Here is a 27,310-nt window from a genome sequence, read left to right as displayed (position 1 = left end):
CCCAAAGTACACCTGGAATAAAGGGTAAAGCTGGGATACAATCTTTCTACTTTTTCTTTTTGAATAAATGAAAGCTACCTCATGGTTTGACTTCAAATAGACATTTGACAAAAACTGGAGCAGTGAACTGATGAGACAAGATGAAATGTAATCAAGTCAAATCTATAAGGACCTACATATTGGGTCCAAAAAGGCCCACTGTACAAGCACAGTATGGGTAGCTGTGCCTTAATCAGCAGCACTTGTAAGAAACATTTAGAGATGTTACTTGGCTGCAAGTTTGAGATATCAGCAGTATGATATATTTACAATAAAAAGATGATGGAGTTTTAGGCGGCATTACTAGAAATAGAACTTACAAAAGAGAGGTGAGAGTCCTGTTGAACTTTCCAATCCATATCCGAAATTCCTCATGCAGTCCCAGGTGCAAGATTTTAGAAGAGACATAGACAAATTAGCTCACATCCAGGAGAGGAGCCTAGGATGGAATTATATGAATAATGGTCAAAGGAAGTGAGGAAGCTGCAAAGTGCTGTAACTAAGAGCTTGAATCTTGGAGTCAGACTGCCTGGATTTAATCCCAGCTCTGCCAGTTACTGTGTATATGTTTGTTAAAACCTTCTTTCACTGCCTGTAAATTAGGAATTACAATAATACCTACCTCCAAAGATAAATGAGGTAGTGTATGTCAAGTGATTAGCGCATAACTCCTACAAAACAAGCACTCGGTAAATGCTAGCTACTATTAGAATTAAGACAGCAAAGTGATGTGGGGATAATAGTAACAACTTCATAGGTTGTGGTGAATATTTAATCAGTTAATCCATGCTAGGTGCTTGATAAAAAGTTGATAGTTATTATTATTATCTGCAATAGAATTGGTTTAAGGTTTCCAGGGATGGGACTGGTTTGGGGACAAAATATTTTTTGGTTTGGGCTAAGATCCACAGAACCTAATGATCAGTTTATGCCCTGAGGGAGGAAGTCAGTTATAACCTGATTGGGGTGGGGGCAATGGGGGTGGGGGCGATGGTGGTCATCTAGACATCCTCGGGGGTGGGGGGGGTGGGGTCACTTTGTGAACACCCAGACATGGTGAATTGGCATTGGCATTGTTGTTGAAGGACAACTCAGCTGTGTTCTTGGCCATGGCCATTTAGGCCTGTTCTGATGCAGGGTTCTGATCCAAGGTACCAGCGTGGTACCCCAGGGAAGTACTGGAGATCGTCACTTAAGCCTGTTCTGGACATGGTCACCGAGAACTGTCCTGTGGGCATTCACTTAGGAATCATTCGAAGTGGAATTGCTCCTGGATACGTTCTCCTTGTACTCTGTTTCCTCCTCCTAGTGTCTCCGCGTGAAGAAGCCCTGGGCACTCAGCCCTCGGCGACCCTCCAGTACCCTGGACAGCTCCCCGGGGAGCAGTCTACCGCTAGGCGGCGGCTGCTAAGAGAGGAACCCTCCTGGCGCGGAGTCTGCCGCTCTGGGGCTCGCTCCCTGGGCAGGCCCGGGGAGAGGTGGGGTGACAATGGGTTGGGGTGCGCGTGCCTCATAGGTGTGAGACAGAGCAAGCCGCCGGAGTGTGAGTCAGCGTGCGGGAGGCTAAGAAGCTTGGGTGAATAGTCACGGAATCTCACTCACGCTCGGCTCCTCCACCCATCCGATCTACAGCGCGTGTCCCAGTCCTGGGCGTGCGTGCGCTCCGTGTCCGATTCCGGGCTGTGTGTGTCCATTTGGCGAGATGTCGAGAGCTGGGGGAGTGTCCCTGTCGGTGTATCTGGGCCCAGGTTAGGGGACTTCTTCTCCCCGTGTGGGGGTGTGCCCGAGCTAGGGCGTGTGTGCTTCTTTGCCTGTGCGTGCGTGTGCGGGTCAGGGTGGTGGGACCGCGCATCAGGGCAGGGTGCCTGCGTCTGCATCTGGGTCTGTCTGGTCTGGATGTCTGCGCGAACTCGACCTGGGTTCGTGTCCCTCGGTGTCTAGAGGCCCGCGTGGTAGGGTTGTCCAGCCTCCCGGAGGAGTACTACGTCTTGACACCTTCGCTTCACCGCCCCAAAGCTGGCCTGGGGCTCCGTAGGGAGTGGCCTGCTTGAGGAGCGCCCGCGTCCTATGTTTCTGGGAGGGGTAAGAGAGTGGGGGCGCAGGGGGCGGGCCAGGTCCCCGGGCGCGGCGCGGGCTCGGGGGACCCGCGCGGCTGACGTCAGGCGACTCCTTAAATAGAGCCGGCAGCGCGCTCCGCTCGGCATTTCCCGAAGAGCCAGATCGCAGCCCGCTCCAGCGCCACCGTTCGGTCCACCCGCCAGCCCGCACAGCCGCGCCGCCACCGAGCGTTTCGTGCGCAGCGCTCCGAGGATCAGGAATGGGGCTTCGGGCGCTGGGCGCGCTCCGAACCCGGCGCACGTAAGAGCCAGGGAGCGCCCGAGCCGCCCGGCTGCCCGGAGTCCCATCGTCTAGGACCGGGAGATGCTGGAAATGCAACCGCCTGTTCCCCGAGGAGCAGCTGCTCCCGGGATCCCGGGGCACGGAGCGCACCCCAGCCAGCAGCGCCCGGAGAAGACGGCGCCCCCAACGCCCGATCCGCGCGACCGGGGCAGCGCCACGCGAGCCCTCTAGGCGACCGCAGGGCCACAGCAGCTCCGCCGCCGGTGCCCCCTCGGAAACCATGACCCCCGGCGCGGGCCCATGGAGCCATGGCCTATAGGGTCCTGGGCCGCGCGGGGCCACCTCAGCCGCGGAGGGCGCGCAGGCTGCTCTTCGCTTTCACACTCTCGCTCTCCTGCACTTACCTGTGTTACAGCTTCCTGTGCTGCTGCGACGACCTGGGTCGGAGCCGCCTCCTGGGCGCGCCTCGCTGCCTCCGCGGCCCCAGCGCGGGCGGCCAGAAACTTCTCCAGAAGTCCCGCCCCTGTGATCCCTCCGGGCCGACGCCCAGCGAGCCCAGCGCTCCCAGCGCGGCCGCCGCCGCGGTGCCCGCCCCTCGCCTCTCGGGTTCCAACCACTCCGGCTCACCCAAGCTGGGTACCAAGCGGCTGCCCCAAGCCCTCATTGTGGGCGTGAAGAAGGGGGGCACCCGGGCCGTGCTGGAGTTTATCCGCGTGCACCCGGACGTGCGGGCCTTGGGCACGGAGCCCCACTTCTTTGACAGGAACTACGGCCGCGGGCTGGATTGGTACAGGTAAGGACCAGGAGCTCAGCTCCGCGCGCCGGGTCTCTGGTCGCTTCCATCAGGAGAGCCATCCGTCTCTTGTGTTTTATTTTTCTTTTAACCCGTCTCGTTGTATGGGTTCAGGCTGACACGTCGGGCCATGGGGGACTATAGCAGAATTTACCCAGAACTTCCCAGTGGGCAGTTTCTGGCAGTTTCTGGAACTGCAGAGGGCGTTCCCTGTTGTCACCGGAGTCGTTGGAAAAGGATTATCTCCAGTCAAACCTAAGTGCCAGCTGGAGGGCTAACTCCCTCTGTGACCAGCCCTTAGGGTGCTCAAGGAAGGGACGGGCGAGGACCTGTGATGCCTGAACACGACCCCATCCTGACCCTCTGTAGGTCTTTGCTGGTACCCAGCACCTGAAGGACCCTGAGAAAGGGAAGGCAGTTCAGAGACTCCTTGCAGCAAGGCTCTGTTTGGGAAAGGTCCCCAGAGTTCAGGTCAAATAACAGCGCATCCCCAGAGGTCTCCAGTAAGAAAGATGCCTTAGGGAGTCTCAATCTCAAACCCAGGTATTTGCTACTGTACCGGGACTGAGATCCCCAGTAGATCTGGCCCTGGGTAGATGGTCTTGGAGTAGTGGAAAGAGCCCTGGATTTGAGTCTTGGGTCTGTCACTTACGCTTGAGCAAGTTTCTTAAACTCTATCAGCCTCTATTTTCTCATCCACCCCAATGGGCAGGAGAACAGTTCTTGCCCTGTATACCTTCCAAGGCTTTTCTAAAGTGCCTTAAAGGTGTAAAAAAGACACTTCACGTTAAGTGATACTTCTAAACCAGCAGCCAAAATGTGGAATTTGAAGGTGGGCATGTGGGTGAAGGCTGGCGAGGGTCCTAGGGGCAGCCAGTAATGCATAGACTGCCTATGCTGCCCATGCATGCCAGGGAGGAGAATGATCCCCACCGGGGGTGTCAAGGCACAGACCAAAGCTTCTGTAAGGTGGCAGCATCCACTCCTCAATGCCCATCTGCCTCCCCAGCCCTGTATGGTGCTGAAGTGTAGGATCGGCCCACATTTGGGGGTGTAATGTCTGGGCTCCCTGTTAACACATAGGTCACAGAATTCTCACCATTCGCCTGACCCTTTGAAGACTTTCTAGAAACATCTGCATAGTAATGACGTTGGGGAGGGGTAACATGGTAGCTGACACAGTAGCTGAGGCTAAATCTGCTATTTTTATCTACAGCTTTAGGCAGTAGAGGTCATATGCATATTGGACAAGGAACAACTTCATTAGAAAGAGGACCCCACTGGACTTATAACAGAAGGCCCTGGATTTACCAAAAGTAGGGGGACCACAGGCCTGATTTAGCACCTTTGCAGGTTAGCTCTGACCCACAATAGTTGTGGTTGTGGGGACAACGAGTGGGTCATGCACCGTCCTTAGCAAGCCAACACATAGTCTGTCCCCATTGCAGCCAAGCAGGGGCTAACTAGCCTGTGGGTGGCCCCCGCACCATTATGTCTGGTTAATAGGGTATGGTGGCACAGAGTGACAGATCTGGCTTCGTGCCAATGCCAATAGCCCGCTGTGCTTTCCAAACTATGACTCATGGGCATCCCGTCTAGGTGCATGTGGGCACTGTCTGAGCCAGACCCCGGGATGGGGGAGGCAAACACATTGAACAGCAGAGCCCGGAGTGGGTCAGCCATGACATTCGAATGCAGGCCAGCATTTCCTCAATGGAAAATCTGAAGATCATTATGAAACCTTTTGCCAATGTGAAGTGCCTTTTAAGTGCAAAACAGCAAAATTCTGAGCATCTGGCTTTCAGATAGTGTGCCTTCCGATAAATACCTATACCCTGAACCCAGACTCTCCTCCTTCCCCTCTCTTCCTTCCACCACCAAACAGCATACCTCAGGCTTCCATCCCGGAGCCCTTGTCTTTCAGGGATGGCTGCTTTTTATTTTTAAGCTTGGCATGTGTGATTCTAAGCCAGCTTAGCTGTGAACCTTAGAGATGGGAGCCATGCCTTTTTTTTTTTTTTTTTTTTTTAGCACATTTGGATTCTGCTAAAATTCTCAGCTGAGTCTTGGTAGGTTTTATTTAACATCAAGCACGCTGACAGCGCCGCTTCTCTCTCCTCTCCCCCTCTACCACCTTTTCCTACTTTATATTTCTAAAAGATTATCTTAGAGTTCTGATGGTAATTGCCCTCTCCCCATTGCTTGACCGGGAAAGCTGGGAGGCTCTAGTGTCAGGAAAGGGCTGTGTGGTTTGTGCTTCTTTCAGTTACAAATCCACACCCCTAGAGTCAAGTGTTTAGCTTGTGGATTGCCATTTCTGCGCAAGATAATGCTACTCCACTTGGATGCTGTTTCCATAACCTCCAGAACATCTTTCTGTATATAAAGAACATTTATGTACATTTCTCTTTATTATGGCCAAGTCATATGCATTAACTGCAGAAATCATGGGGATTTCTGGAATCCTTTAAAACCCACGTTCTCACTTTCTTCCTGAATTCCATGAGCTATGTACGGTGGGTGATAGGATGTTCCCCTCTCTGTCCACTGTCTTGTCAGTTCACAGCTTCCCATCATAAAGCCAGGGTTCACTGGGCAGACATGGCCAAAGAACACTTGCACCCATTGGAGTGGACTGTGCTTTCCAAAGGGGGGGTTGCAAAGTTGCAGGCAGTGTGGATCTTAGTTCGATCTGCCCACATCAAAGCCCCTGGTGATAACTTCCTGGTCAGGAGGCTGAAATCCGGATAGTGGAAAAATCAAAAGCTTTACCCTTAACACAAAGAAGGGGCTTCTTTCTGTGGGTAAATGGAGATAAAGCTGAAGGCCGGGTAATATAGCCAGAGAGACACCATCATTTGGAGAGACCAGGAAACAGAGTCTGCACCTTCTTGTCCTCAGCCTGATCCCCTTCTTGGGAACAAGTCCAGTTCAGGCCACCACCAAAGAACCCATCCTTCTGCAGTGGGTTCTTTCCAATTTGCTGTCCTTCTGCAATGCCATCTCTGATGCTTACCTCAACTATGTATTCTGGCCTGGGTTCTCCCCCACCCACATTTCCTTCCCGAGGTAACAGCTGCAGGGTGGCATCTCCTAGCTTCTTGGACAAGTGGGCAAAGCAACACCAGGCTGATGAGGGAACCAGGACAGGACCCACTATCAGAAGACCAGAGGTGGTCACCTAGGTGCTGTATGATTTGAAGAAAGGTGATTCTCCCAAGTCTCAGCTTCCTCATCATAGAATGGGACCTGTAGTAACTATCCTAGAAGCTTGTTGTGAAGAATAAATGCAAAACTGTAGATGAAATTGCCCCGGAAAAGTCTACGACATATAAAGATAAGGCAGTAATGTTACACTGTTATTGCTACTAATTACTACAACACTCCTGTTATCACTATTAATTCTGTTAGTATTTAAAATATTAGTTTCTGACCCTGCTGCTGTTACTAAATCGGGCTGAAGAATTAATCAATTGCTATAAAGATAGTTCCATACTTTCGTCTTTATTCCTTCCCTTTCCTTCCCTTTCTCCTTCCTTCCCTCCCTCCCCACTTCCTTCCTTCCCTCCCTCCCTCCCTCTTTCCTTCTCCTTTCCCTCCCTCCCTCCCTTTCTTCCTTCCTTCCTTCCTTCCGTCCTTCCTTCCTTCCTTCCTTCTTTCTTTGTTCCCTCCCTCTCCCCCTCCTTTCCTTCCTCTCTTCCTTCCTTCCTTCCTCCATTCTTTTTCTCTTTCCTTCCCTCCTTCCATGTTAACAGGAAGTCAGTTCACATATCTGGGTGTCAGTTTGCTACCTGCGAAATGGGAATGATGTCTGAACTGCTTTGCAACCTTATAAAAATCAAGTAAGACTACGTGAAAATGCTTTTCCAAATCTAAGGTTATCTTTAGGATGCCCTCCATTCTAAGAAAGCTTGGATGTGAAATAGACTCTTCAGGGTCATCTTTTAAAAAGAGATATAAGCTTTGCTGTGTGTAGTAGTTTTTAGAGTCATAGGGAAAGCTGAGTTATGTCTGAAGTGTTCCCAATTTTGCTAGTGTTTTGGTATGGCAGGGGAACGTGTATGGAGGAAGTGTATCTTTTCTAAACGCATTGAAATGCCAACAAGAGCAAGTTAATATGTGATAATTGACTCTGTGTTCTGGTGTCCAAATTTTGATAGATGAGCCTATTCTATAAATTTCAGCCTTCACTTCACAACTCTGGTTATTTATTTGTTCAGCATCGATGATGTTCTTGGGATGGCGCAAAGCAAAGAAGACAGAATATTTGCCCCAGAGGCAACAGTCTAAGTAAGAAAGAGAATAAAAATCACAGAATAAGATCTCCAGTTCATTTTAATCAAGAAATCATATTCTAATTGCAAAGCCCAATTCTCTGGAAATGCAAAACCTTAGAAAAAAATAAAATCAAAGGCAGAAAGTAAGGGGCCTCCTGCATGAAGTAGTTAATGCAGACAGTTTTATCATCTTTTAACAAATTGATCAACACATGAAACAGACTGATCTGTGCTCACTGGGTGTGCACACAGATGCATGTGTGTGCACACCCACACACGTGAACCTGCATGCACAATTGCAGCATCTATGCAGACTTAGGCTTTTATACAGAAATTCCCTGTCTTGGTCCAGGCAAACATCATACACTATGATTAAATGAAACCATTGAGTCCATAACCCCCCCATTTGTCTTGCAGCACTCTGTCAGCCTTGTAGCATGCTGGAGATATAATAGTTAGTGCCAGCAAATGTACAGTTCTTGTCAGGCACGGAGGAATATTCAGAACGGGCAATGAGAACTGTCATTGCTCAAGGAAGTTTTTTGAAGAGCTGGTTTCCCTTCCCCTTGGAGCTGAGAAGGACTGGCAAGAGGTTGCAATGAAGAACAGGCTTACCCCAAAGCCTTCTTCTATTAGTCCATTTTCACACTGTTAACAAAGACATACCCAAGACTGTGTACTTTATAAAGAAAAAGAGGTTTAATGGACTCACAGTTCCATGTGGTTGAGGAGGCCTCACAATCATGGCAGAAGGTGGAAGTCATGTCTTACATGGCAGCAGGCAAGAGAGAAATGAGAGCCAAGCAAAAGGGGAAACCCCATAAAAAATCATCAGATTTCGTGAGACTTATTCACCATCATGAGAACAGTATGGGGGAAACCACCACGATTCAATTCTCTCCCACCTGGTCCCTCCCACAACATGTGGGAATTATGGGAGCTACAATTCAAGATGAGATTTGGATGGGGACACAGCCAAACCCTATCACTTGGTACAGGAGAATTTTCGGTGGAGAAGATGCTCACAGCCCCAGTACTTTCCAGCTACACACATTGTTAAGGCTGTTTTGGATGTGAACATGCGAAGATACCACTGAGAGATTCTGAGAAGCATCTTTAACATCTCCGAAATTAGCATGTATCTTATGATTGATGGTGTCTTAGATTGAAGATATAGGATGTTTCCATACTGATTCCCGAAATGCCCTCTGCCTGGGAGACCCGACTTCCTCAGCTTAACCTGGACTTTCTGGATCTTCCAAAGAGCCAGTGACTAGACCCTGCTTCATCTCTGTAGCCAGCAGGGCTCTCTTCTGATTGGTCCAGGAGCTGAATTCATTTTATATTTTTGAATGTTACCCATGCCATCTCCCTGAAAGCAACTATCCTGAAATTAGGGAAGGTGTGGGGCTAGTACTCACAGGAGATAAGATGTGATGGTGGGCATGTCCTTCATGGCCTGCTGTACAGAGGCACTTGCTGTGCCTTACGCATATCTGGACACATCCAAAGGGCCCTAACGGATTTGAAGCATAGTCAATGCCCAACAGGTGCTATTACTTGCATTTATGCTTCGGTAACGCTTTGGTAATGTTCTGTGTATCTGATGTGCAGGCTGTAGAATAACTTCCCTCTCTTTGGTTAGACCTCTATGAATCATTCCTGAATGACTGAGTGACAGGGTGGGTGGGGAGGGAGTGGGAGCACACAGTTCCCTATTGATCAGATCCCCTGGAGGACTTGAGGAGAGGTCATCTCTACCTGTGAGGGCTCAGGGCAGGTGATGGGGGGGTGGGGCTTTGGGGGGTAGTGAGTCAGCCTTAAGGGAACTCATAAGTCACGCAGACAACCTAAACCTGTGGGACTCACTGTCTCCACTGGAGCTAACTCCGGTGCGGGTTAATCCATTCATTTGTCAAATGCTTTCCATTGGCCAGGCTCGGGGCCAGGCTCGGTGCCAGGCTGCTGTAGGCCAGGCTGCTGTAGGCCGGCTCAGTTGCCACTTTGTTCTCCTAATGGGCTGCATGGCTGGGCTGAATCACTGTGAAGTTCACAAACAGCTTGACAAGGTGGGTAAAAGCCACCCGGGAGGGGAAATGACCTTGTGCTTCCGAGGTAATTGCTGCCTGTCAAGCTACACTGCTGGGCTGTTGGTTCAATGCTGTGCTCCCAGCGGCTTTCTCAGTGGGATAAGGGGACAGGTGAAGACAGGGAACAGGGGAATTATTATTAAGTATGTTTTTCCAGGGCACATGAGACAGAGGTTTGGGCTTGGGTGATCTGGAGCCCGAACATCACATGGATTTCCTGGGCATGGGTCCATTGGGTGTCTTCCTAAGCTTTCAAATCAGAGGAGCTGACAATGGCTTCACCTCAGTGCCCATGGCCACCAGCCACCATGAACATTCCCCACGTGAGAAAGCCAGAAGTGTCTGCTCTATCTGGGTGGAGGCTCATGCTGCTTTCCAAATGGTGGCAGAGTTATTTGGGAGGGAGAATTTTTTCAGATTTCAGACATTCTTGTGCCACCTTCATGACATTTGCCAAAGCCCAGCACGACCTCTACTATTATTTTCTTAATTTTTTTTTGAGACTCAAGCAGTGGCACAAACAAGGCTCACTGCAGCCTCAACCTCCCAGGCTCAAGTGATCCTCCCACCTCAGCCTCCCAAGTAGCTAGGACTACAGGGGTGCACCAACACACCTGGTTACTTTTTAAAATCCTTTGTTAGAGACAGGGTCTTGTTTTGTTGCCCAGGCTGGTCTCAAATTCCTGGGCGCAAGCAATCTGCCTGCCTCGACCTCCCAGAGTGCTGGGATTACAGGTGTCAGCCATCTCATCTGACCTTCTTAATTTTTTTGCTTAAGATAACCCATTTAAAAATTATAATTTATCACAAAGAACACATTTTCCCCTTCAGTTTATATATTTTAGAATAGACAAGATATTCGGCTGGGTGTGGTGGCTCACGCCTGTAATCCCAGCACTTTGGGAGGCCGAGGTGGATGGATCACCTGAGGTCAGGAGCTCGAGACCAGCCTGGCCAACATGGTGAAACCCCATCTCTACTAAAAATACAAAAATTAGCCGGGCATGGTGGTGTACGCCTGTAGTCCCAGCTACTTGGGAGGCTGAGGAAGGAGAATTGCTAGAACCTGGGAGGCAGAGGTTGCAGTGAGCCAAGATAGTGCCACTGTACCCCAGCCTGGGCAGCAGAGCAAGACTGTGTCTCAGAAAAAAATAAATTTGTATTGTGCAATTCAAAAGTGACAAAGGATATTCAGAGAAAATGAATCCCTTTCTTTTCACCTCATCTTTCAACCAAGAAGTTCCTCTTCCCAGAAGCAACCATAGGTACCTGTTTTTGTGTATCTTTCTAAAGATATGCTGTGGATTTGCAAATCTAATGCATACTGTGCAAGTATAGTTAAAATAAATATTGTTTAAAAGCAACTTTATTTTAAACCACCCTAAATGGAAAACCAGCAACACTTGCCATAATTAGAAAGTGATCATAAAAATAAGTTAGATTGAAAACAAAACAGTGTGATTGAATTTTTGTTCTCTAGTGTGGCTGGAATGTTCCAAGCCTACAGTGTTTTCCATCTTTGCTTAAAAGAGGATACTAGGGGACACTGCTAAGAGCAGTTAAAGAAATATCAATACCAATGTGAGATGTTTTTCCTTTATGTAATCAGAAGGAATGAAGGTGAAGAGGGAGAGATAATACATTTCATTGTGTGATGTGGTGGTATTTAGTAGGTCTGTGTAGTACCTAAAATTACCAAGATGAGGTACACAACTGACGTTATGGGAAATATTGCTGGAATTTGCTGAAAACTCGGCTTAAGTAAATCCAATGATGGGCTGGGTGTGATGGTAATGCCAGCACTTTTGGAGGCCGAGGCTGGGTAATCGCTTCAGCGCAGGAGTTGGAGACCAGCCTGAGCAATATAGGGAGACCTCAGCTCTAAAAAAAAAAACAAAAAACAAAAATTAGCCAGGCATGATGGCATGCACCTGTAGTCCCAGCTACTTGAGAGGCTGATGTGGGAGGATCACTTGAGTCCAGGAGTTTGAGGCTGCAATGAACTGTAATTGCACCACTGCACTCCAGTCTGGGTGACAGAATGAGATTGTTTCTAGCTTTTCAGGTTTCTTTAACGTGTTAGTGATTGGGAGAGATGAGCCAAAAGAAAACTCAGAACAAAACTGAGCACTAAGAGGAGAGTTTGACCTGCAATATTTACAAGGGAGTGTAGCCTTCCCAAGAACCAGGTTCCCTGAATCAAGGGTGTGGTGGGCATTTAAAAAACAATGTAAACTCACAGGGTTACAATGGATTTCTTCATTATTCTTACTGGTGAAAAGTCAGCAGTATTCTCCACGATTATCATGTCTACATAGATTGTTATATATCTGTAGGCGTCAGTGTCACAAAAGTCAGAGGTAAAGTTGTTTTCACTAGAGAATCAGCAATTTATGAGACAGTGGCACAAGGCTCTTCTTTATTTTAATTTCGAGGCTCATGTGAGACAGGGTGTCCGTTTTGTAAAATCTCAGGATGCAAAATACCTTTTCTTCCATTCTGGAAAACATGATGTGAGGCATAAAAATATGACATGGGCCAGGTGTGGTGGCTCATGCCTGTAATCCCAGCACTTTGGGAGGCCGAGGCAGGTGAATCACGAGGTCAGGAGATTGAGACCATCCTGGCTAACACGGTGAAACCCCGTCTCTACTAAAAAATACTAAAAAATAGCCGGGCGAAGTGGCGGGCGCCTGTAGTCCCAGCTACTCGGGAGGCAGAGGCAGGAGAACGGCGTAAACCCAGGAGGAGGAGCTTGCAGTGAGCTGAGATCCGGCCTCTGCACTCCAGCCCGGGCGACAGAGCGAGACTCCTTCTAAAAAAAAACCAAAAAACAAAAAACAAAAAAAACCATGACATGAAGCTTACACACAGGGCAGGGTAGGATGTCAATTTTGCTTTCTCAGGCAGTTTAATTTCACTGGATCAAGAGCGGAAGACAATGCAATTTCTTTGTGTGCTTTTAACTGTGTAAAAGAAGACCCACTGCAGAAAATGGTCCCTGGAATTTCCCTTATATTGTTAACAGAGGCAATGTAGAGGGTGTCTATGAAGACAGGGCTTCCCAAACTTGCCTTTAATAGGGCAGATGGTCAATTAAGGAGAGATGGCTTTCTGCTAGCTCAGGGTGCCCCCTAGCCTCAGTGCTTGCTGCTGGGTGAAAGAACCCCAGATCAACCCTGAGGCTGATGGAGAGATGAGTAGGCATTGAAGCAAGGCCTCATGGTGGCACAAGGGCTTTTTCGGAAGCAATACAAAGACAGATCTTATTGGAGAGAGAGAGAGAGAGAGAGAGAGAGAAGCCCAGATTCCAAGCATGAACTCAAAATGGAGATAAAGTTGCAGAAACTACTATGGAAGGCAGTTTCAGCACAGCTATGAAAAATTCGAACTCTGAGATGAGAAGAAATGTGTTGGAATCTCAGCTCCACCACATGCAAGCTGCGTGTGTGCCAACCAGTGGCTTCTCGGTCTCAGTTTCTCCATCTGCACACTGGGACTAATCATATTGACTGCCACATAGGGTTGCTGTGAGGAGCCAATGAACAATTACACTTGAAAGTGCTCGAAACGTCTGTGGCACACGGGAGGTATTAAAAACCTGTTAGTTGTCATTGTTGGCCATTGATTTCTTCATCATACCTTTATTGAGCAGCATGCTGAGGACACAGAGATGAATATAACACAGAGCCTCTGGGCTCTTCACTGTTTGGTGAGGCTACTAGATGTCCATGGAAAGTTTGCACACAAGTCAGATGAGAATAGGTACCATGCTAGAGATACAAGGAGAGCTATGGTAAGTAGCGTGGAAAGGAGGGAAAATTCATTTAGGGGAATTTGGGAAAGCTTCCTGGAGGAGTTCCACATGAATTTATTGGCCACCTGCTATGTGCCAGGTACTGTGATAAGCCCTGGAGAAATGAAGATGGGAAAGAGAATTTATTTCTCCTTTAAAGAGATAAAGATGCAGAGAAATTCAGTAGTCAGACTTACTGAGAGAGAGAGAAAGCTCCCAGCATTTGTGGGGTCATAGAGGAGGGGCCCCCACCCAGGACAAACAAAAGAGGCTTTCAAGAGAGCTGGTGCCTATGTTTTGGGGTGTTCGCATCTGCTGTTCCTCTACAGGGATCATTCTTCCCCCAGAGCATCTCAGGTCTGGCTACTTCTCATCATGCAGGTCCCAGATCCAATGTTACCTCTTCAAAGAGACCATTCTCAGCCACCTAGTCTAGGCTGGCTCACCTCCTCTCCACTCTCTATCTTTCCTCACCACCTTGCTTTATTTACTTCTTACTTCTCACTGCCATCTGAAATTATTGTGTTCATTTTCTCTTTTACTTACTGTTTCCCCACTAGCCTGAAAACTCCCCCTAGAGACCAGGAACCTTGTCTGTCTTATTCATGGCCATATCCCTGAAGCTCAGAACGGTGCCTGGCACATAGTGGGTGCTCAATTAATATGCGTTGAGTGAACACTCTTAGCTATGAGGGATGATTAGGAGTTGATGAGTCTGTTCTGGAGCTACAAACTGGTCCACCCCTTTGTTAAGCTTGCCACACCTGGTTCTGAAAGAATGTGGAATGTGGATGCTGGTGACTCAGTCATCAATAGGTATTTATTGAGCACCTACTGTGTGCCAGCCACATAGTCACTGGAGAGAGAGGAATGAAAAAAACATACAACAATTTCTGCCTTCATGCTGCTTACTTTCCATGGGGTAAGAAGGAGACAGTTAATAAATAAGTCAGTCAAATGTATCTATGTCAGATGGTGGTAAGTGCCATGGAGAAAATGTGGGGAGGAGGAGAGAGAGTACTTGGTCTGGGGAGGGTGTTGCAATTTTAAACAGGGTGGGTAGGGAAGGCCTAGCAAAGAAGGCAATATTTGAGCGACAATCTGAAGGAGGTGAGGAGGGAAAACATGCTGTGATCTGGGAGAAGTATGTTCTAGCAGAGGCAGCACACATGCAAAAGCCCTGAGGACAGAGGGTGGCTGGCATGATTGAGGAAAACCTAGGGGCCAGTGCGTCCAGGGTGGAGTGCACAAGAAGTGCACAAGGGATGCGAAATAAACTTGGAGAGGTAACAGGGGCCAGATGGTGCAGGACCTTGTAGGTCTTTGCAAGAATTTTGCCTTTTACTCTGAGCAAATGTGGGACTATTGGGTAGTGTTGAGTGAAGGCATTATATGATCTGACTTACACTCTACAAGGATTTCTTTGGCTGCTATGGAAGGGAGTAAGGATGGAAGGAGGAAAACTGGTTAGGGGGCTGTTGCAAAAGTGGTTGCCGAGCAGTAGTGGTGAAGAGAGACGGGGGAGGGGACAGATGCTTGATATACTTTGAAGGGACAGTGGCAGGATTTGCTGATGATTGCATGGGGCAAAGTGTGGGAGAGAGGACTCAAGAAAGACAGTGTTTGTGATGATGATGGTAGCAGTGCTGCTGCTGAGGATGATGATGATAACATTTCTTTTTTTTTTTTTTTTTTTTTTTTGAGACAAAGTCTTGCTCTGTTGCCCATGCTGGAGTGCAGTGGCACAATCATGACTCACCGCAGCCTTGACCCTCCAGGCTCAAGCGCTCCTTCCACTTCAGCCTCCCTAGTATGAAACTACAGGCATGAGGCACCATGCCCGGCTAGTTTTTGTATTTTTTAGGGACAGGGTATCACCATGTTGCCCAGTCTGGTCTCCAATTCCTGGGCTCAAACAATCCTCCTGCCTTGGCTTCCGTAAGTGCTAGGATTACAGGCGCGAGCCACTGTGCCCAGCCCAAGTTCCTATTAGGGACTTGCTGTCTTTCAGGCTCTTCCTTACAAGTGACAGGCTGGAGGCTGAACCAAATATACTTCCCAATACAGCCCCTCACTTCACTGGTCCTGTCTATCTATAGATGTCCCTAAACTAACCAAAGAAAAGAACATTATGTTCTACTGTAGCTTGGAGTCTCCACTCCCAATGAGGAATCTGCCATCTCCCATAGGTAGGAGATAGCAGACTCCTCATTTCTAGAGATCTTTGAGGCCCTTTTTATAAATACAGAGTTCTTAGGTAACCTCTTGAGATCTGTTAAAGGTTAAATTAGCCCTTCTCCAACCCAGAAAAGGCACATGTCACTCAATGGGAGCCACCCTGTTTCTCATTCTTGTTCCAGCCTCATCAACATGCATGGGGAGGTGGCTGCTGTGGTGACACTGCCAGATTAGGGGACTTGTGCGTGTGGCTTCCCTTAAGCAGAAATGAACATGATAACACCTTCCTGCAAGATAGTCAGAATCTGAATCTCTCCGACTTTCCCCCTGCTGAAGCATGGGGAAATGTTCTCTGCCTTGGCAGCCTCTTTGCAGTGAATTTCTGCTTTGATGGTTTTAATGAAGACATGAAATCATCTAACAGCTTTCATTTTGCTCAGGCGAGATGGCTTAAAGTGGAGGTAGCATTTCCTAGGATCAATCCCCATTTTCAGAAGTGGTTGGTTAAACTCTCTGAAGTTTATGGCCACTTCTAGCTGAAACACTGTGGGATCTGAATTATTAATTCCGTGAAAAATGAGTTAAGTCATTGCAAAGCTCTGTGGTGGTGCAGTCCCTACTTTAGGCCCCCTTTCCTGTATTTTCTCTAGCACAAACTTCTCCATTAACAAGAAATTCTTGGGTAACTTGGCCAAATGTTTGTCTATCACTGATTTCATGGAGAGGGAAAGAACTTGACTTAATTCAATTGTTCTTTCCTGCCTAGGATGAAGAAGAGAAATAACCAGAAGTGACTCTGGGAAGTACTCATGTCAGAGCCACTTACGGGTTCTCAAATTTGGTCATCATTCAAATGGCAATTGTGCAAGCAAGGTAGTCTCTAAAAGATGAACCTCTGAGCACCTCCTTCTGTCCAGGTGGCTGGTGCCAAGGGAGGTATGTAGAAGGATGGGGAGGCTCTGAGCTGTTCTGAATATGTCGTCGTCAGCTGGGGACAGTGGCCAAGCTGCAGAGAGCTCCTATCCCATGGAGAAGCAGGTGGAAGTAGTGATGGCATCACAAACTCAACATCCTTAGGGATTCTGTGGGCACATAAATGAATGAATGAAGTTGGCTGTGGGTTATGAAGAATAGGTGGGGACTTGTCCCATTTATACAAATCTTGTTTAAATAGGGTATTTGGTCCCATTTAGATAGAGTATTGATTGTCCCATTTAGAGAGGACAATCAGTAGTCAGTCCTAAATGATATTTTTGATATCTCTGCATGGCCAGATCTCCCAGTTATGGCTTTTTTTCTTAAAGAAAAACTTGAGTATAGCATTTTAAAGAAAGTGAACTCTCAATTTATAATCACATCTGACTGATTCATAACTGTTATAGAACACTTGTGGGTCAAACAGGACATGTCTGTGGGCTGGATGTGACCTACAATCTGCCCTCTTATGATTCTAGGAAGGTGGATCTTAGTAATAGGCACTAGTAGCTTCTAATCCTGCTTCTGCCATGGCTGTGGGGCAAGTTGCTTCATCTTTCCAAGTTTTGGCTTCTCCTATATAAGATGAGGATATGATGAAGTGTTCCTGCCTTTTAGGTTGTTGTAGTGATTCAATGTGATAAGAAAGTGTTTGATTTTATTATTCCTATTTTGAGTCCTGCTTCCCTGATTGTGTTTGAAGGAAGTGTAATAATCACTAAGCTGATGGCTGTGCTTGGAAGACAAGAGGCACTCACTGTCATCATACGGACCTTGGTCAATATGAGGGGAGCTGAGGTCTTAATAACTGGGCCAATACAGAGAAGAATCTCAAGCCAAGATGACCCATACTTGGGGAAATCCGTTTGGTTATAGAACTGGGCCCCAGCCAGCCAACCAGCAATCTCCACCTCTCTTTATTGTCATTCATGTACATGCCCACAGACTCCCTGTAGGATGTTGAGTTTGTGATGCCTCTCTGTGGGATAGAAGCTCTCTGCAACTTGGTCACTGCCTCCAGCTCCCAATGACACATTTGGAACACCAAACAAAGAGCCTATACACTTCTCTTGGCATCAGCCACCTGAATTGGGTAGAGGTGCTCACAGGTTCTTGTTTTAGAGATCAGCTTGCTTGCACAGAAGGTGAGTACCTCTCTCATTCTATTGGTGTAGATGAAGTCTAACCTGGAGCATGTGGTCTTGCTAACAGGAGGAGGCTAAGAGATGAGTAGGAGTGCACCATAAAGGTCAGCTGGGAAGAATTTCTATTCACCGTTGATCAGTACTTTGCACCTGCAGAATGACAGAGGAACATTGGGATGGTGGGACAGAGAGGGATGGAGAATGAATACCTGCCAAGGTGGCCTCAGAGATGATACAATTTCCTTTAAAGTCAAGCAAAGTTTTGATGCAAATGGAGGTTTGTTGGGATTGGTTCTCAGTTCAGTATTGAGAGTCTGGATGCATGAACCCTTGGTGGAAGAGCTAGGAGACCATCCAAACTTTGCTTTGCTTCTGGGGCAACCTGTCTACAAATCTCCCCAGTCATGGGGTCATCAATGTCCTTTACAACATCTAACACATTGTCTCCCATCCTTCAGTCATTTGTGTGTCCTCTTCATGATTTGTTTTTTGGACATATCTACAAATAGTTCCATTTACTTTACATCATATTGAGGTCCACTCATAACTTTTACTCAAATACATTTACTTAAAATTGAAACTTTATATCACCATCCTAAATGAGGCTCCTCATCTCTTGCCAGAAATAGAATGTAGTCATAAAATGAATGCAGTGAAAACCAAACAATGCAGTGCAATTCCAGCCCGATACAATTGCCTATGCTTTGTTCTACATGAGGCTACCTATTTCTCTGTTCCAGAGAGAGATCAAGAAAGGTGTGAACGACATTCTAGCACCCAATGAAGACTTTCTCCATGATGGAATAAGAAGACTTGAATAGGATGGAAAAGGAAAGATAATTATCTTCTAATGATGTGATTAGACGACGTTTAAAGCCATATCATGTGCCACCTAAATTTGTTTTTAGCCACTAGTGGTACATATCCCACATGTCGGGAAATGCCCACTAAGATTCTCCCTGCTTTGATGGCACTATATTATTTTATCATGTTTGGTTGTCATGGTCTATCAATAGCCTGGGAGGGTCTGGCTGACATTACAAAGTCTGGGTGGTTTAAAAAGCTGTGATTCCAATTTCAATTGCAAATGGATGGGGCATCATGGGAAAGCAAGTGCAGACGTGAAGAACTGGAGGAAAAGATTCAACTCCACCGTATTTTTAGGTCTCCTTTCCTGGATCAGTTTTACATAATTTGTATCTGGACTGTAGGTCTGATAAGTTCTGATATCTGCTCTCTAATATGTTACCTGAGGGCTAACCCAATTGTTTGTTTTACAATCTCAATTTAAATCACTGATGAGAAGCCTTTATTTATTATTTCTTAAAAACTGTAACTTGGATGAATCTCAAAGGCATTATGCCAAGTGAAGAAAGGTTATGCACTGTATGTTTCCATTTCTATAACACTCTCAGACACAATGAAAATGACAGAGAACAAATCAGTAGTTCCAAGGGCTTAGGGCAGCAGGGAGGAGTGACCACAAGAGGCAGACAAGCGAGTTTTCTGGGTGTTCTGTAGGGACACCCAAAGGGAACTCTGTACCTGATTGTGGTGGTGGTCACATGTATCTATACATGTGTTAAAATTCATAAAGTGAATGCCAATAAAAAGATGATTTTACTGTATGATAATTTTAAAAGATAACATTTTTTATTTTATTTTTATTTTTCAGACAGAATCTCATTCTGTTGCCCAGACTGGAGTGCAGTGGCATGATCTCAGCTCACTGTAGCCTCGGGCTCTCAGGCTCAAGTGATCCTCCCACCTCAGCTTCCTGGGTAGCTGGGACCACAGGCATGTGCCACCATGCCCAGCTAATCTTTTTTTTAAAAAATGTTTACTGGAGATAGGATCTTTCTATGTTGCCCAAGCTGGTTTCAAACTCTTGGGATCAAGCAGTCCTCCTACTTCAGCCTCTCAAAGTGCTGGGATCACAGGCATGAGCTACTGTCCCTGATCTGAAGATAAAATTAAAAAATAAATCTTTATTCAAGAAACATCCCTGATTATAGAATTCAGCAACTGGTGAGCATCCTACACCCCTCAACAGAGTGTGGTTCCTAATGATCAAAGAGATCCAGCCCTCACATTTTGGAAATTCACAAGCTTCCCTAAACTTTCATCCTTATTATGAGTTAGAATGTGGATGCGGACAGTATTCAAGTCTTCCCCATCCCACACCCACATTCCTGAATGATGTTGGGGTCTGAAGTAAAGGCTGGGAAGATTCCACTGTGGTCTGAGGCCAGGGTGGCCAGCATAGATGTCCAGCCACGCTTCTACTGAAAGGCATGAGATCAGGATACTGGAAGGCAGCTATGGGAAATGCATCTCATAATAGGAGTGAATGCTGGTGGATAAAAAGATCCACCTGAAGGTCCTGGGGGAAGTTGGAGGGGATATAAGATGAGGAAAGATGGGCCATGAGCCACAGTGGAAGGGGTTTCCCGGGGTTTTCCTCAAACAAGACAGTTCACAATCTACTGACAGCACCGATGACCTCCTGCCCACCAGATAGCCTGAGGATTGAGGGAGAAGCATCCCTGTTGCTCACCCCACCCACCCTACATCCTGAGCCAACTCAGCAAGGATGAAAACCTTCCTGATGCATCCTTCCCAGCCAGAATACCCCCAGAGCTGGGGGAGAGCATCTACCCTGGACTGTTGATGCCCTCAGTTCCTTCTTCTCAGTACTGTGTAGAGAACTCATGCTTCCCAGAGGCTCGTGTGCTACAAGACCTCACTCCCTAGCCTCTGCTAAAGATGGGCCACCAATGGTGTTGATCTGGAATTGGACACAGAGACTATGTATATGACAGAGAGAGTAGCCATTGTAGCCATTAAAGCCTGGCTGTACTGCTTGCACTTTATATACACAAGGCACCCCTGCATTCTTCCATAACCACCATTTTTCACTTGGGCAAGGTTGAGTGGGTTTCTTTTCTTAGGTGACTCAGACACTACCTGTGTGGTTGTCAGTGCACACACTTTGGTGATTGTGCTGAAGCCACCTGGACTGGAGGCAAGAATGTGTGTCTTGCTAACCCATGGATGATAATTAAATTCATGGAAGCAGCAGCAATGACCTAGGAGCACGTATAGCTGGAGAAGAAGGTCAAAAATTACTTAAGTGTACCCACAGTTGTAATCATTGTTAGGAGTTTGCTTTTTACCATTTTAGACAAATCATGTGTATACTTAATACACCATTTTATACTGCTATTTGTATCAGCATATATAGTGGATATCATACGCTTTATCTTCCATTTTATAACTTGCAATTTTATTTAACAATGTGATGCAGATATCTCTCCATGCCAATAAGTGTATCTACGGAATCATTTTAAATGCTCAGAATTATTTTAAATAGCATCTAGTTGGATAGATATACTATTATTTATACAACCACCAACCAGATCGCCTGCTGATAGACATTTAAATTGTCCCCACTTTTTGCTCCTTAACAATGAAAGGGCAGCAGCAAGTATCATACCCAATGATTTTCCTCAGAATAAATTTATTTCAGAGGAATTTTTGGGTTTAAGGGTAACCATCCTTTAAAAAGTATCCATTTTTTTGATACAAATTACCAAGTCTTACCCACCCCTATGGCAATATAGCTGAAGCATTTATACTTCCCTAGCATGAAAGTATGAAAGGGCTTTCTTCCACATCCTTGTCAACATTGACTATTAGCAACCTATTTATTTGCTCTTTGTCAATCTAATGCATGAAAACTATCTTCTTTTAATTTGAATTTAGGGGGAGTTATTTAAAAATATTTATTGCCCATTTGCATTCATTTTCTGAAATTTTTGTTTAATTTTTTCCCTGTTGGAGATATTCCTTTCCATTTTTAAAAGAGGATGTTTAATGATTAATGATGCTTATAGTGGATTGACTTTATCTTTTAGTGTTTTATTACTTCAGATGTTTCTAGTGAGTTGAATTTGGCTGGGTTTTACATTTTCATCCAGTGTGATCATCTTCATCTTTCAGTAAGAAAGTCTGAATTTTTTATGTATTCTGATTATCAACGTATTTGAACTTTTCAAATATTCATTTTGCTCATTTTTTTGTTTCTTTTTTCTTCTTCTCCTGACTCTTCAATACTGGATTGGCGGAGCCTTCTTTATTCCCCTCTTTTTCCCTCTGAGGTGGAAGTGATATAGGCTATTTCTATACTTTTTGTTTGTTTGTTTTCTTCATTTTTGTATTTTTAATAGTACTCGTTTATCTGACCATACTAAGACGTAACAAAGAGTTACTTAGAGAACAACGACTCCAAACCTCCCTCTTCCCCAATTCTATACATGTTATGGATGCCAAGTATTTTACTCCACTTTGTTTTTGTGATTTTAATGCTTATCAAAACAACAATAACATGTCTACATAGTTTAAACAGGTAAATAACATTATAAAGCTTATCACAAAATAGCAGCCTACTGTCTGACTACCCTGCCTTCTGATTCTTGCTTCACGGAAGCAACAGATTTTCAATTCTTTGGGCTCTCTCTCCACCTCTATGTTCCTCCATATTACTAAATAACCTGTTTATATTGAGAAGTCTTACAAATCACAAAAAAAGGATAGCCTTGGGAGTTAAAATTGCAGCTGTCAGTTACTCAGGTAAAAGATAAATTTCAAAACCGCAGTTGTATAACATAAAGAAAATACTGATGCGTACAATACTTACTGAAACAAGTCAGATGTAGCCAAAGCTGCACTCAGCAGCAACTTAGCTTCTTTATTAAATGAAGAAAATGAATTGGCTAAGGATTCAACCACAAAAGTGAGTGGAATGTTAAAGACAAAGAAACAAGGAAGTATTTTGGAAAGATGAAAACAGAAATTAATGAATAGAGGGAAACGGAAACATTGATTCTTAAAAAAACAAACCCAAGACTTATTCTTTGAAATAAAAACAATAAAATAGACAAACATTTATGGTATCTAATTAAGAATAAGAGATAACAAAAATAGACAAAATTAAGAATGAGAAAGAGGATATAACCACAATTTGTGAAGGGCTCAAGCATCTTTATGATACTGAAAAAAGGATTAGATAAAAATCTAACATTTAATCCTTATACAACACGGGTTACATGTTAGAGATATTTTCTTAGCATGATTTTAAAAATAATTTTCAAGCTAATAGAGACATGCCGTCTGTATTAGTCTGTTCTCGCACTACCAATACAGAAGTACCTGAGACTGGGTAATTTATAAAGAAAAGAGATTTAATTGACTCATAGTTCTGCAGATTGTACAGGAAGCATAGCGACTTCTGCTTCTGGGAGGCCTCAGGAAACTTACAACCATGGCAGAAGATGAAGAGGAAGCAGGAGGATGTTACCTTGGATGCTTCACTTAAACTTTATAACTGTATCTACAATTACATTCTTGTTTATTGGCTCTGGTCCTCTCCTTCCTGTCTCCACTAATTTATACCTTTCTTTTCTTTTTTCTTTTCTTTTTTTTTTTTTTGAGGCAGAGTCTCGCTCTGTCGCCCAGACTGGAGTGCAGTGGCGTGATCTCTGCTCACTGCAACCTCTGCTTCCTGTGTTCAAGCGATTCTCCTGCCTCAGCCTCCCGAGGAGCTGGGACTACAGGCGCCCGCCACCTCGCCCGGCTAGTTTTTGCATTTTTTTTTTAGTAGAGACGGGGTTTCACCGTGTTAGCCAGGATGGTCTCAATCTCCTGACCTCATGATCCGCCCCTCTCGGCCTCCCAAAGTGCTGGGATTACAGGCTTGAGCCACCGCGCCCGGCCGCTATACCTTTCTTTAGTTGCATGTTTTTATCTCTCAATCAGCTGATAGACTTTTATGAGTAACTATTTTTTTTTTTCAGTTAGTGCTTTAACCTGACCGCTGTGCAAGTTTAAGAATATCTTTCTGCTTTTCTCACACATGAGCAATAATTCAACTGAATTGAAGTGTTTAGGATGGCTCACTGCAACCTCTGCCTCCCAGTTCCAAGTGATTCTCCTGCCTCAGCCTCCCAGGTAGCTGGGATTACAGGCATGCATCGCCATATCAGCCTAAATTTTTTTTGGTATTTATTTGTTTTTTATTTTTTAGTAGAGACGGGGTTTCGCCATGTTGGCCAGGCTGGTCTTGAACTCCTAGTCTCAAGTGATCCCCCCACCTCAGCCTCCCAAAGTGCTGGAATTATGGGTGTGAGCAACCATGCCCAGCCAAGACAAAATCTTTTTAAAAGCACCTCTGAAATCATGGATCTGTTGTCTTAGGTCATCTGTGTGTGTGTGGCAGAGGACAAGATTGATGTCAGCTAGGACCATTTTTTTCCCCCTTTGTTGGCAAACTGTTTTGCATTGCTTTCCCTTCCTGGATGCCTATGCAGCTTTTTTCCCCATTATTTAAGTAAAAACAGAGGTTCTAGAGTCAGACTGTCCTGAGTTTCACTCCCTGCTCCTCTGCTTAGTAACCTGTGTTCTCTTAGGCAACTTATTTATCTGCTCTACACCTCATTCTCCCACGTGTGAAGTAGGGGTAATAATCATACTGGGATGATATGAAAAATGAGGAATTAACTGTGTAAAGTGCTTAGAGGAAGGCTGAGCCCATAGCAAGTACTATATAGGAGTTTTCCACTTCGATATTGCAGTAGTAATCCCTTATCCAAGGGGATGTGTTCCCAGATCCCCAGTGGATGCCTGAAACTGCCAATAATACCAAATACTATATATGTGTGTGTGTATATCTGTATCTATATATGATAAAGTTTAAGGTCCAAATTAGGGACAGTAAGAGTTATGCATAATTAGGCACAGTACTGTTGCTAAGAGATTAACAACAACTAATAATAAAATGGAACACTTATAACTATACTATAATAAAGTTATGTACATGTGGTCTCTCTCAAAATATCTTATTTTATTCTACTTATTCTTTTTGTGATGCTGTGAGATGATCTATAACACACTAGTCAGAATTTAATGTTTTCAAAAAAAAGAATTTAATCTTTTCAACTCTGCATGTGCTTTTACATGTATCTACTGTCTGTGGCAAGAGGTACCGGTTTTCCATTTAAGTGTCTAACAAAATTGTAGGTAAAAAATAGTTTTATGTAAGTGAAAACAAAGTGAGTGGAATTCAAAGAAAAATATAAAGTAAACAATAGTGCAAGGACATGGCAGGAACTGTGAGTGTTGCATGTGAATGACTGAATTTGGAGAAAATAGACTTAAAGATCCTTTGTCCAGCTCTAGAATCTCTTTGTGCAAAAATCCCTCTGTGTAGTACTCACAGGGATTTTCGCACAAAGAGATTCTAGAGCTAGACAAAGGATCTAGCTCCTGAGCTCAAAGGGGGCTCAGGATGCACTATTCCATGGCCCAGGATTTTGAAGTCTCCCTTTTGGATTCCTCTGGAATATGTTTGAAGCTGACCCGCTGAGTATGCCTGGAGTTGCGCCTTTCAGATGCAAGCATGCCTGCCACACTGGATCAAAGAGGCTTTTTTAACAGTTGGTGGAGGCCTCTCTCCTACAGCAGCCACAGAATGAGTCCTTAAAAATCATAAACGACAAATGGCCTCTTTGGCTGCTTTGACATTCTTATTTAGTTCAATCCAGGTGTATGGTAGCTGAATAGTTTGGACCAGAGTCCTGGCTGGGGAGAAAATCGTTATGAAAAGCTATTGATTAGGTGTCCACAGCTGCTGAAACTCAACCGCGGAAGCTCCTGGAGCTGCATTTATGAAAGGGCAGGGGGCATGGAGAAGGGCAAGAATGTGATGGGGCGAGGAGACAATCTGTTTAAAGGGCAATGGTGTGTGAAGGCAAGCAGCTGATGAAAAGTCAGTTCTTCCTTGTGCTAGGTAGCTGGGTGGATCATCCAGTATCTGCTAGGTTGTGCCTTATGACCTCTTGAAGCCTGGGAGAGAGTTCGGGGGATGCTGCTGCTTTGCCTTGGATCTCATTACCTTCCTTTTTCACCAGTCCAGGTCATTGCTGCCCTTCACTGCCCAGCAGCAAACACAACCCCATACTTCCCTGCAGAGTCCAGCCTGCACAATACAAGCCAACACTGTTTCCCCAATCTGTGAATGGCACTGGGCTGTGATTAACCCAGTGCATATCCCTGCATTGCCTCTGACAACCCTGTAAACTCGCTCCTTCGCTGTACTGAACATCCTCAAACACCCGTGCATTATTGCAAAATGAAGCATAGCCCTGCTTATGCCTCCAGCTTCTGTGCCTAGAAAAGTGCTTGGCACATAAAAAGATTGATAAATATTTGTCGAATGAATGAATGAGGGTTTGCACCAGATGGATGGGGCAGGACTCAGCAAGGCTCACAGGAACCCACTGAAAACACATCAGACTGTTGACTTATAGCTGCAAATGCATGAAAGACTGAAAAGGGCTCAGAAAACCTGGAAGGAGCTCCTGACAAGAACAAAAGTCTAAGTGGCAAAGGAGGAGTAGAACAATGCTCCTCCCTGCCTGGAGCTTCAGAATAGTTGTAATTTTGAATGGTCTGTCAATCACACTTGATAAATTAAATCATACCTTACAGCAGCATTTCACAACATTATTTTCTTCTTGGCTTAAAAGCTGCTGCACAGGTAACTCTGAGAGTTATGTGAAATTTTCTTTCCTGGGTAGCAGTAACTTCAGTCTTTTTCTTCAATTCGAGTCAGGATATTGTATGGTTTTGTTTTGTTTTGTTTTGTTTTTTTTGAGATGACATACAGTTTTTTCCCCTTTTCCCTAAAGATTCTGATATCAGCCACCTGTTACTCTTGCTAGTTAGAATTAATGTCTTGGATGCTTCTTACCCTGGTTTTGTTTATAAATTTCTCCATGAATATGATGAAAATTACATTGTCATCTCTTTCCCCCAAATTTGTAAATACATACATGCAACATTTTGCAGAGAATGCATCCTATTTCAGTGGAAGACGATTGCCTTCAAAACCATGCAATATGAATGTGATCTTTACAAAGAGCTGTCTATGCCTTTTCATCTCATTCTGGAAAATAATATAAACTCAACGTTGTGCAAAATAAGACCACAAGTAACCTTTAACCTTACCCAAAAGCAAGTTTCAATGATAATGTGGTTGATGTTTAGATTGCACAAGGAGCTGGAATTGTGGTGCAAAGCACATGCCATCTTTGACATCAAATCAATTCTGACTTTTGGTTTTGATGGTGACAGACACCTGACTTACAAAGGTAAGCAGAAGCAAATCCAGCCAGAGGATTCCATAGGCACCTTTGCCTGGTAAGGGTGGCCAGAGGTCAAAGGGCACAAGATTTCTCTAAGACTTCTTTAGATGAATTCGTGCCACATCATTTCCTTCATACTTGTGTCAGGGAGGTCACTTCCAGCCTAATCTGCATATTCTTTGCTGGATAAAGAAACCTTTGCAATTTACCAACAGGAGCTCATAAAATAGGAATCTTTTTTCTTTTTTTCTTGAGATAGAGTCTCATTCTGTCGCCGAGGCTGGAGTTAAGTGGCACAATCTCAGCTCACTGCAACCTCCCATGTTCAAGCGATTCTCTTGCCTCAGCCTCCCCAGTAGTTGGGATTACAGGCATGTGCCACCATGCCCGGTTAATTTTTTGTAGTTTTAGTGGAGACGGGGTTTCGCCATGTTGCCCAGGCTGACAAAACAGGAATTCTTTGATGGTGTCAGT

At 45.2% G+C, this 27,310-nt stretch overlaps 1 protein-coding gene across 1 annotated transcript in view; it reads left to right on the top strand.

The window, feature by feature from the left end:
- The first annotated feature begins 2,238 nt into the window (after positions 1 to 2,238).
- Positions 2,239 to 27,310, top strand: part of HS3ST2 (heparan sulfate-glucosamine 3-sulfotransferase 2) — a 104,962-nt gene continuing 79,890 nt past the window's right edge. Inside the window, exon 1 of the mRNA XM_033217760.1 lies at positions 2,239 to 3,172. Coding sequence (XP_033073651.1) covers positions 2,688 to 3,172 — 485 coding nt within the window. The 5' untranslated portion in view covers positions 2,239 to 2,687. The remainder of the gene's footprint in view (positions 3,173 to 27,310) is intronic.

Source organism: Trachypithecus francoisi, unplaced genomic scaffold, assembly GCF_009764315.1.
Source record: "Trachypithecus francoisi isolate TF-2019V2 unplaced genomic scaffold, Tfra_2.0 Lachesis_group10, whole genome shotgun sequence".
NCBI lineage: Eukaryota > Metazoa > Chordata > Mammalia > Primates > Cercopithecidae > Trachypithecus > Trachypithecus francoisi.
This window is presented reverse-complemented; position numbering and strand designations above follow the sequence as displayed.